Below are 11204 nucleotides of genomic sequence, written 5' to 3'. Positions count from 1 at the left end.
GGTATGGCCCAGGGTGCCTGGAAATGCAGGGGGCTCTGTGATGCTGTCTGGGTTTTGCAGAATCTGTCTCCCTCATCGCACTTGGCCCAGGCTGATATTAAGATTCATCTGCATTCCCGGTGCACCCGCCTGGCAGATGGTGGGGGAGGAGGCTGGGTGCGTGCCGGAGTTGCAGCCACGGGACCAAGCTGGGCCTTGGAGGGCCACAGAGCAGAGTGCCCACCCACCGTGCTCCTTGGGCCCAGCCCAAGCTGGGACTACTTCAAATGATGGGGTGCCTCCTCACCTTCATAGCCTCCAAGGGGTGCCAGGACCTGACCTTTCATTTTTCTACAGACTAAAGGGACCCTTGGAATTCCAGGAGGGAGACCTGAAGATATGGAGTGGGGGTGATGGAGGATGGGCCCCCATCTTTGGGAATCTCAGATCAGGGTAGTGTTCTTCCTCCTTGCCCTGGAGGTTTGCAGAGACCCCACTGGGACAGGAGCCGCTCTCGGCCTGGTGACCCCTGTGGCATAGAGAGGGTAAGTAGTGAATAATGAAGGGATAGCCTCCAGGAAGGCCTTCCTCCCCTCACTCTCCAGCTTCTCAGGACCTGCCCCCGGCCCCAGAATCTAGCCCGGCCCCTATCAGCCTTTTCAGCCCAGGGGCCCAGCCAAATACTTCCTGTCACAGTGGCTGGGCGGAGAAGGTCCAGGGATTATCTCGGTCCCTCCAAGTAAAGTAGAAGAGGGAAGGAGCAGACATCATAACAAAAGGAGTGCGGCTAGACACCCAGAAGGACTTCCCTCAGCACAGGTTTTGGCTCTTAGAATGGGTTTTGAAAAAAAGGATCTTTCTTAATTCCAGGACTCCCGAGTTGGGGGCGGGGCAGCCGATTCTTGCTGCCCGCTCCCGGGGAACAGGCGCCCTGCCAGAGGGGTGGAAACGGTAGGGTCCGTGTCCCCTGGCCACCACCCTCTCCCTTCCTCTCCAAGAGCTACTCCGCCCCCGCGTGCCGTCCCCTCCTGGCTGGAGAGCCGGCGTCCTAGGTCCCCGGGCTGCGGGCCGGCAGGGGAGGAGTTAACTCCGGAGGTACCGGCTGGGCTCACTGTACCTGCCGCCGCCGCCGCCGCCGGTGGGAGGGACGAGGAAGCGGGAGCCGCCTGGGCGCCAGGAGCGCTCTAGTCTGGCGGGGCGCAGCGCGAGGAGCGGGCGGCCGGGGCTCCGCGCGGCTGGGGGCGTCCGCCAGGGGGCGCGCCGCGACGGGGCGGGTGGAGCAGCCTGGTTTGGGGAATTAGCACCAAGGACGGGCGCGCGCGCAGGTCCCCAGCACATCTGGGCGAGAGCGGCGCCGCTGGAGCCGAGGCGGCCGCCGAGCGCAGATCTGGAGCAGCAGAGCCACGGCGCAGCTGGGGCCCTTCGAGGCGCTCGGGGCGCACATCTGGGACCTCGAGCGGGGGCCGTGCCGCGCGCAGCTGGACCAGGGGAGGGGGGCGGCGGCTGCACAGCTGGACCGAAGGGGGCGGGGTCGGCCCTGGGCGACCCGCTGAGGGGAGGGCCGCGGGCCGCGGGGGACTGGAGCATGGGACGGCGCGCCTGAAGGAGCAGGAAGGGGACGAAGAGGCCTGGGACCCCGAAAAAAGAAGAGAGCGAGGGGACGAGAGCGGAGGAGGAAGATGCAACTGACTCGCTGCTGCTTCGTATTCCTGGTGCAGGGTAGCCTCTATCTGGTGAGTGGTCCGCGGGGAGCTGCGCAGAGGGGCGGGGGCCCGGAGGATCGGGGGAGAGCGCGGGAAGCTTGCGAGCCCTGAAACTTTCTCCCTTCCCCCGACATCCCGGGGATGGCGGGGAAGACTGGAGGCTGGGGGAGAGGGCGGGTCCGAGGCCGGAGACTGGACAGATAGGGTTAATAGGGGCGGGGAGAGGGTGCTTGGCTGGCCCACCCACTCCGCAGCGGGTGGCTGGAGGTGCGACCAGCGCTCGGAAAAAGGCCTGGAGCCGGGTCGCCAGGGTTACCCGACCCCTTCCCAGAGCCTCAGGACCGCGGAAGTGGGGGGCGACTGGGGCGCGGGTCGTGGAGCTAGTGACCTGCAGGCTTTTCCGCCGACCTCCGGGACTCAGAGAGCCCCGGGTTCTGGGCCCCCAGAGCGCGCAGCCGGTCCAGGCGGGGGGCGGCCCCCGCGTCCCTCCCCTCCCGCCTTCCCTCCCGCTCCCTCCCTCCCCGCCTGTTGTTTTCCTCTCCTCTCCCGGCTGCGCGCAGCCGGAGCCCCACAGGACCTGGGCTGGCGGCTCCCGCCCCGGGCGCTCGCAGCAGCTGAGCGGAGCGCCCAGAGCCCGCTCCCCAGGCGCCGGCTCCGCGGCTTCTCGGCGACCCAGGGCGCCGGGGAACCCCTCCCCGAACCTAGCCCGGGGCTTAACTCCCCTCCGACCGAGGGCCCGCTGACCCTCCCCGCAATACTGTCGTGAAGCCTCAGCCCCGCATCTGGACCTGCCCCTTTAATCAACAAGCCCCTTGCCACCGCCCCATGCCACTGTGGGAAGAGCCCTTCTCTTCTCACGGCCCCATCTTTACCCTCCAGCCACTCAGCCGTGACCCCCAGGAGCAAGTACCTACAGGTCTGCAGCCTTGGACCCAGTCCCCAAGCCTCCCCTCCTAGCCGTCCCTCTACCCCACCTCTGGGGCCTGGCAGTCAGGGCCAGCCTGAACTGTGGGGCAGAGACAGACTCGGCCATAGCACACAGCTGCCGGCACCACCCAGGCCAAAACACAGGCATGAGGACCCCACAGCCCCTTGGAGCCCTACTGTCCCCACTCCAGTGTCATCACCAAATCCAGATGCCCCCGGTGCTGGTAGTAAAGACACCTAGGGCAAGTAGTTGCTTTCAAAAGCTGAGCAAACACACAGCCAGGCTGTGCCCTCAGGAAGCCCTGTCAACCCCCTGATGCCCCCCAGTGCTGTCTCACTCTCCCTGTGGCACCTCCAGGAATCTCCCAGGTGTGGGTTGTCACCACAGCTGATCCAGCAGAGGGAGGATGAGCCCCTGCAGATTCCAGAGGCGGATGGCGCCTGGATAAAAACCCTTTCAAAAAGACACATCTGATCTGCGAGGCCAGGAGTGTGGAGTGTAACGGAAGGGCTGACCCTATGTGAACTCAGCCTTGTAGTGTTGTAATCTCTGAGCCCCGGTGTCCTTATCTGTGAAATGGGAATAAGAACTCCTACCTCAGAATCCAAGTAACATCTTGGCATGTCATCATCAGTGTCCCCTGGAGAGGTGTTTGGCTTTCCATTCTCATGGCCATCCTGGGTGTGGCATTCACTCCGGGTCTCCCCTAGTCCTCTTGCCAAACCTAAACTATATTCGTGCTTGAGAATTACACCGTGTTCTGCTTTCGTATTCCATTGTCTGGTGGTTCTCTTTGCATCTATGGGTAGAAATTATCCTAGGGTAGGGACGGTGTCTTACCCAACAGACTAGGAAGTCCCAAAAGGCAGGGGCTGGCCTCTCCTGTCAAACCAGGGGCTCTCCCAGGATAAGGATGGTGCTTCCCTATCTGACTCGGGGCTCTTTGAGAGCAGAGATTATGCCTCCCCCATCAGCCTGGGGATTTCACAGAGGCAGGGATTCTACCTCCTATCAAATTGGAGGCTCTGTCAGCACAGGGATGATGCTTCTGCAATTAGATGGGGGCTCCCCAAGATCAGAAGCTGGGCTTCCCCCATCAGACTGGGGACTCCCTAGGGGTAGGAGCCGTTGTCCCTGGTGCCACAGTCCACTGGAGAGAATTATTATCGGTCTTTGAGACTTTGAATTTGAATAGTAGCCAAGACAGGACAGTAAGGAAAGGACAATGGGCGGGGAGGGGGGTGACCCAACTGTCAGAACCTGAGATGTACACAAGCTAGAGTGTACACTTGCCCCCAGCTTCAGTGGGCAACACGCAGGAGCTCCTCACCCAGGTCAGAGTGAAGTGGCAGGGACAGGGGTACTGCTGGTGGGGGGCGGTGGTGGACCTCCAGGGACAGGGCTCTCACTGTACTCACAACTCCCTCCATAGGTCGTCTGTGGCCAGGATGATGGTCCTCCCGGCTCAGAGGACCCTGAGCATGATGACCACGAGGGCCAGCCCCGGCCCCGGGTGCCTCGGAAGCGGGGCCACATCTCACCTAAGTCCCGCCCCATGGCCAATTCCACTCTCCTAGGGCTGCTGGCCCCACCTGGGGAGGCTTGGGGCATTCTTGGGCAGCCCCCCAACCGCCCGAACCACAGCCCCCCACCCTCAGCCAAGGTGAAGAAAATCTTTGGCTGGGGCGACTTCTACTCCAACATCAAGACAGTGGCCCTGAACCTGCTCGTCACAGGGAAGATCGTGGACCATGGCAACGGGACCTTCAGCGTCCACTTCCGACACAATGCCACAGGCCAGGGCAACATCTCCATCAGCCTCGTGCCCCCCAGTAAAGCTGTAGAGTTCCACCAGGAACAGCAGATCTTCATCGAAGCCAAGGCCTCCAAAATCTTCAACTGCCGGATGGAGTGGGAGAAGGTAGAACGGGGCCGCCGGACCTCGCTTTGCACCCACGACCCAGCCAAGATCTGCTCCCGAGACCACGCTCAGAGCTCGGCCACCTGGAGCTGCTCCCAGCCTTTCAAAGTCGTCTGTGTCTACATCGCCTTCTACAGCACGGACTATCGGCTGGTCCAGAAGGTGTGCCCAGATTACAACTACCATAGTGATACCCCCTACTACCCATCTGGGTGACCCGGGGCAGGCCACAGAGGCCAGGCCAGGGCTGGAAGGACAGGCCTGCCCATGCAGGAGACCATCTGGACACCGGGCAGGGAAGGGGTTGGGCCTCAGGCAGGGAGGGGGGTGGAGAGGAGCAGATGCCAAGTGGGACCAGGGCCAAGTCTCAAGTGGCAGAGAAAGGGTCCCAAGTGCTGGTCTCAACCTGAAGCTGTGGAGTGACTAGATCACAGGAGCACTGGAGGAGGAGCGGGCTCTCTGTGCAGCCTCACAGGGCTTTGCCACGGAGTCACAGAGAGATGCTGGGTCCCCGAGGCCTGTGGGCAGGCCGATCAGTGTGGCCCCAGATCAAGTCATGGGAGGAAGCTAAGCCCTTGGTTCTTGCCATCCTGAGGAAGGACAGCGACAGGGAGGGGGAGATTTCATCAGTGTGGACAGCCTGTCCACTTAGGATGGATGGCTGAGAGGGCTTCCTAGGAGCCAGTCAGCAGGGTGGGGTGGGGCCAGAGGAGCTCTCCAGCTCTGCCTAGTGGGCAGCCCTGAGCCCCTTGTCGTGTGCTGAGCATGGCATGAGGCTGAAGTGGTGACCCTGGGGTCTTTGATGTCTTGACAGATTGACCATCTGTCTCCAGCCAGGCCACCCGTTTCCAAAATTCACTCTTCTGCCAGCACTCCCCCTCTACCACCCATTGCTGATGGCACACCCATCCTTAAGCTAAGACAGGACGATTGTGGTCCTCCCACACTAAGGCCACAGCCCATCTGCGTGCTGTGTGTCCCTCTTCCACCCCACCCCCTGCTGGCTCCTCTGGGAGAGTCCATGCCCCAGAGAGGGGTCCCTCAACAGTGAGCATCACCTGTCAGACCGGGGTTCTCCCGGATCTGGATGGCGCCGCCCTCTCAGCAGCGGGCACGGGTGGGGCGGGGCCAGGCCGCAGAGCATGTGCTGGATCTGTTCTGTGTGTCTGTCTGTGGGTGGGGGGAGGGGAGGGAAGTCTTGTGAAACCGCTGATTGCCGACTTTTGTGTGCAGAATCGTGTTCTTGGAGCAGGAAATAAAGCTTGCCCTGGGGCACTGGAGTCAGAGTTGTCCAAGGAAAGGGCCTCAGGCATCCCTTGGTCCAGGAAGAATTTCTCTGATGGCTGCAGGACATTTGCTTGAGACCCAAGTGGCAGGGCTCCAATGCCCTTGGAGCTGATGCCTGCTGAGGGCTCAGGGCTTCCCTCTCCAGCCTCCGTTCCAAGCTGTCTGATCCCCCACAGGGAAACTTGAGCAAACCCCCTGGGCTCGGTGCTGGGGGAGGGCATAGCATCTTCAAGAACAGCTCCGGGAGGGAGAGCTAGCAGGTAGAATGGGCCAATGAGGGTGTTCCTTGGTGTCCTCCCTGAACTGCCATCTGCAGACCCAGCAGGGTCCTAGTCCCGTCATTTTGCTGCGTGGCCTTGGCCATGTCCATTCTCCTCTCTGGCTTTGTTTCTTCCTCTATAACATGAAGGGTCTGCCCAGACCAGGGGTTCTCGAATGCGGATCACCCAGAGGGTTTGTTAACGCACAGATTTCTGGGTCCTACCCACATTTCTAATTCAGCAGGCCTGGGTGGGGCCTAAGAATCAGAATTTCTAACGAGTGCCCAGGTCTATGCTGATGCTGCTGCTCCAGGGCCCACGCTGGGGGACCCACTCAAAGGACCTTGAAGTTCATCTCTGGCTACGGCTCCTCAGGATGGGGAGACACCTCGGATGTGCTTTCACAGCTGTAATTTCCACCTGCTTCTCCTGGGGAAGGGGACTTTCAGAGAATCGGGGGTATTGTACTGGATTTTCAATCTGACCACATGCCAGTGAAGGAACAGGCTGGAGTGGGACACAAGGCCTGTGTCAGCCACTCCCCTCCCGCAGCTAGTAAGAGGCCTCAGAATGGCCAGCTGCCAGTGGCACCTTGTCTGGGAGTTAGTTGGGCCCTTGGGGGCTCCGTGAAGGGAAGACACTACCAAGGTCACAGTGCCTTCTGGAGGTCATTCTAAGTCAGCTCTCTTGGGAGGGCAGCACTCAGGGCCCTTTGGGCCCTCTTGAGGAGAGGAGAGTCCTGGCAGCAAGGTAAGATGGTCTTGCCACCCCCCACCTTTCACCCCTGCCCACCAGCACTCCGCGCAAACCGGTCCCCTCATACTGCAGCACAGAGCTGGGAGGAGCTGAGAAGCCATCTGGTTATGGCCCACCTTGTAAGAAGTGACCCAGCTTGTTTCCCCCACATCATGCTTCCAGGGGCCGTCTTTCCTGAGCGGAGACGTGAGACACACACCCCTCGTCCAGACCACCCTCCGCTCCCCACCCTGGAAGCTTGAGGCTGCTGACACTGGAGCAGCCCACCAATGGACTCCCACCGTGTGCCAGTCAGTCTCACACAGCGCTGTGGAGACTGCACGAAGGAGGAGGAAGCAATGGGGCCAGAGGCCCTGGGTGCCCTCCCCGCCTCCCCTGGCTGAACTCTCAGCAGGCACTGGGGGCACTTTGACCCCCCTCCTGCTCCTCTCCGCCTGTGGAGAGCCAGATGCTGCCGACAGCTGGAGGGCCTGGCACACAGTTCTGCCTGCACCAGGGATGGATTCATTTTAATAACTTCATTTCACCCTCATGCACACTCTGCCGCCTCATCCCTCCTTTCCGCCTTCCCCAGTAGCCTGGCTGCTCTCCTCAGCTAGGACTTTGCTAACAGATTTCCTCCCAAACCTTAATTCTTTGGAATAGCCCTCTGGTCCCTACTGTTCTTGCCAGATACTTCTGTGCCCCCTTGGTCCTCACAAGGGCAAGGGGTCCATCCAACTTCCTCTGGCTAAGAAGACATCACCTCTGCGCCATTGGTGAGCAGTGTCCCCATGGTGACGCCCCCCGACCATCATGACGAAGTGCTCTGGCCTCCCACTCTTGCCATGCACACACTCACAGGAGATTCCTCTGAAGAAACCTGTCCCCCACTCTGCCCAGACCCCAAAGGGCCAGGTCCTACTCACACTCCAACCCTTTGACCTCCCCCATCCACTGCCCTTCAAGGCAGTCTGAAATGCCCTCAGATCGTTTAGCGGTCCCGTGGTCCTCCACCCTAACCCCTCAGCCCAGCTGGGGGCTGCTGGGGGCCTTGTCTCCTCCATCAGTGGAGCCTCTGGGACAAGTTTACCAGGCTGGGGGCTCTTTAAGGACACAGCTTGGATCTCCCCATCAGGCTGGGGAACACCTAGGGCCGGGGGCCGTGCCTCCCTCATCAGACTGAGGACTCCCTGATGTCAGGGGCTGGATGGCCCCTTAGACTGGGGGTCCCTGAGGGCAGACGCTGTGCCCCCCCTCGTCAGACTGGAGTCTCCCTGAGGGCAAGAACTGTGCTATGGATGGGAGGGGGACAGCTCGCCTTTTCCTAGGCGTCGGAGCACCTGGAGGCTGCCTCTGCCCTTCAGCTTTGCTCAAAGGCACTGTCTGGGTCTCAGCATTCCTTTCTCAAGTAGGGTGAATCTCCTAGCACTCTGTGAAGATGATAAGGGGGAGTACCCGTCAGGTCAACCGGTAGCAATGCCCGAGTCTCCTTCTCGATGAAGCTTAAGGCAAAAGCAAATGAATATCTAGGTCCCTTCCCCCCTCCCCCCCCTTCCCTTTCCTGGGATGAGCAAGCGGGAACTGAGTTACCCCGTTCCCCATCCTTGGCAGGAATGCTGGTGACCTTGCATTGTGGCAGATTCAGGTGGCGAGGCCCGTTGCTCGAGATGCACCCGAGGGGTGGGTGGCAGGGATGCTGGGGGAGTGTTTATGGGGATGGAGGCAGCTGAAGGGCAGGGAGGGGTGGCCAGGTGCTGGGATTATCGAGTGAGTATGTGCAGGAGGGATTGTAGAGGCACAATGAAACAGTTGCTCTGTGTTGGGAAGTGATCCAGTGTCATGGCTGGGAGTGGGAGAGAGAAATGTTACTTCCGAAGACTCCGAGTCCTGTGGTACTGCCAGGAGAACCGGGGGCTGGGGTGATGGGTGAGGAGAGGCACCATTAGCCCCGCCAGGCAGAGGCAAGATGGGGTGGGGGCGGCACCTGCCAATTATGCCAAAGTCTTGGAGTGGCAGCTGGCACCATCACCAAGGCACAAATGCCAGCAGAGACCTGGCACTCACCTGGGTTGTGATTCCATAGGGCCCCTGTCTTCTGTTGGTCTTCCAGGCTCAAAGGCTGACCTGATGATTCAAGTGAAGGATGCCTAGTTCAAGGCCTCCCAGTTCCTCATCCCAGGCCACCTGGTCAGGTGGTCCCAAGGGACAAGCTAGGTCCTCCTGAACCGCAGAGGCTGCCAATAAACTGGCAACACAGGTGTTGCAGGAAGATATAGCTGGGTCCTCATCCTGGGTCTGTAATTTATTAGACATGTGGCTTTGGACAAATGACATAATCTCCCAGAGCCTCCTTAGATGAAAAACTAGGGCTTTGCCTACCTTGGCGTATTGTTAGGAAAATTAAATGAGTTGCTCAATAAATGTTACTTCCTCCTGTCTTTTTTTTCTAAGATGGGTTGATGTTAACCTCGGCCTTGCTCCTGGTGTGGACAGGGGAAAGGGTCCCAGGCTGGAGGTAGGAGACCTAGGTTCCTATCCTGGTTCTGCCCCATCATGCATGTGGCAAAGATTTCTAATTGTCCCATAATACCCATTTTCCCTTTCTCCATAGTAATGGGATTCTCTGATTTTAGCTGGGCATGTGGCTGCCTGAAATAACTACTGCATTTCTCAGCCTCCCCTAGATGTAGTCATGTGACTAAGATCCGGCCAGTGACATTTAAGCCAAAGGTTTAGGTGGCACCTTCCAGAAATTGTCAGACAGCTGATGTGCACTCTTCGTCCCTTTGTTCCACTCTCTATCCTGCAGCCTGGAATAGGTACGAGACTGCTGCCATCTTAGACCGGGGGTAAGAGCCACACCCTAGAGGTGGCAGAGCAGTGAGTTGGAAGAAGTCTTGGTCCCTGGGAATGTTGTGGAATAGAAATACCATACCAGGGCCAGGCATGGTGGCTCATGCCTGTAATCCTAGCACTTTTGGGAGGCCGAGGCAGGTGGATCACCTGAGGTCAGGAGTTCGAGATCAGCCTGGCCAACATGGCGAAACCTCGTCTCTACTAAAAGCACAAAAATTAGCCAGGTGTGGTGGTGGGCGCCTGTAATCCCAGCTACTGGGGACGCTGAGGCAGGAGAATCGCTTGAACGGAAGAGGGGGGGTGGGGATGTGGGGGAGTGAGGGGGTGGTGAAGTGGGGGGGCGGGGGGCCGGGGGACCAGGGAGGGGTTGCAGTGAGCCAAGATTGCACCACTGCACTCCAGCCTGGGCGGTAGAGTGAGACTCTGTCTCAATAAAAAAGAAAGAAATACCATACCAGCCCTAGGCTGCCTGCCTTCAGACTTTTATGTAAGAGAAAAATAAAAAAAAAATTTTTTTTTTGAGACGGATTCTCGCTCTGTCAACTCAGGCTGTAGTGCAGTGGTGCGATCTTGGCTCACTGCAAGCTCCACCTCCTGGGTTCACACCATTCTCCTGCCTCAGCCTCCCGAGTAGCTGGGACTACAGGCGCCCACCACAATGCCCGGCTAATTTTTTTTGTATTTTTAGTACAGACAGGGTTTCACCGTGTTAGCCAGGATGGTCTCGATCTCCTGACCTCGAGATACACCTGTCTCGGCCTCCCAAAGTGCTGAGATTACAGGCGCGAGCCACTGCGCCCAGCCAGTTCTATCTTATTTAAGTCACTGTGGTTTGGGTTTCCCTTTCTTGCAGTTAATTCTAGCTCCTCCTAAGTCAGTGGATGTATTTGGGCACTTTACTTACATGGCCTCGGTTTCCTCGTCTGTGGAACTGAGATAATGCTTACATCTTGGCACACACCAGAGAGGTTTTTTAGACTCACGGGCAAGAATAAACATGGAAGGCTCTGGTCCTCCTCCCTGTCTCAAAGTACACAGCCTCTATTTTGAGGGGAGTAACAAACAAGTTGCTACCGCATTGTCGGGAGCCGGGGAAGGGCTCAGGAGGATTCTCTAGCCCTGAAAGGCCTCAGTCCCCAAATTCCTCCCCGACACCTCTGAGTCCCATCTACATTTGCTGTTGGTGACACACAATCCTCGTTAAGGGCCTGAATGATCCCAGCCAGATGGGATCCTAATTTAATTAAAACCCTTTAATTACCTGCAACAACACTGCTTTGGAAGTCCAATGCCTTAAAAGGACCCTGTGATGGGAGGGACGCCGTCCACAGGGCAGAGTAGTGGCTACCCTTTTAGCACTGAGGGGACCCAGGGATGCAAGGTGTTTCTCCCACCCCAGTGGGCACAAACTGCATGGAACAGCCAGTGTGGTCCAGGCTTCTGGTGTGGTTTATAGGGTACAGCCAAGCAGGGGAGTGCATGAACCAGGCCCTTGGGAGCAATGCACCAGGCTCTTGGCCTGAAGCTGTCAG

The 11204-nt window shown here is 59.0% G+C and overlaps 1 protein-coding gene across 2 annotated transcripts; it reads left to right on the top strand.

The window, feature by feature from the left end:
- The first annotated feature begins 1183 nt into the window (after nt 1-1183).
- Nucleotides 1184-9254, top strand: NXPH3 (neurexophilin 3). Of its 2 annotated transcripts, XM_058445799.1 has the most exons (3): nt 1184-1712; nt 4043-4693; nt 6997-8496. In XM_058445799.1, exons 1-3 carry the CDS (start codon nt 1659-1661, stop codon nt 7345-7347), a joined length of 1056 nt encoding a protein of 351 aa, XP_058301782.1. In that variant the 5' UTR covers nt 1184-1658; the 3' UTR covers nt 7348-8496. The 2 variants fall into 2 exon arrangements, with proteins under 2 accessions (XP_058301782.1, XP_032019196.1); XM_032163305.2 differs by having other exon boundaries at nt 1189-1712; nt 4043-9254.
- The last annotated feature ends 1950 nt before the right edge of the window (nt 9255-11204 follow it).

The sequence above is a fragment of the Hylobates moloch genome, unplaced genomic scaffold (genome assembly GCF_009828535.3).
Source record: "Hylobates moloch isolate HMO894 unplaced genomic scaffold, HMol_V3 SCAFFOLD_10, whole genome shotgun sequence".
Lineage (NCBI taxonomy): Eukaryota > Metazoa > Chordata > Mammalia > Primates > Hylobatidae > Hylobates > Hylobates moloch.
Note: the sequence above shows the minus strand (reverse complement) of the source record. Positions and strands in the feature narration are given on the sequence as shown.

Bases quoted from the DNA above. Each gene is read 5' to 3' on its own strand.
- NXPH3 (XM_058445799.1), top strand. From the start codon at position 1,659: ATGCAACTGACTCGCTGCTGCTTCGTATTCCTGGTGCAGGGTAGCCTC. The intron at 1,713-4,042 runs GTGAGTGGTCCG...CTCCCTCCATAG, and splicing joins TGCAGGGTAGCCTCTATCTG to GTCGTCTGTGGCCAGGATGA. The intron at 4,694-6,996 runs GTGTGCCCAGAT...TCATGCTTCCAG, and splicing joins ACTATCGGCTGGTCCAGAAG to GGGCCGTCTTTCCTGAGCGG.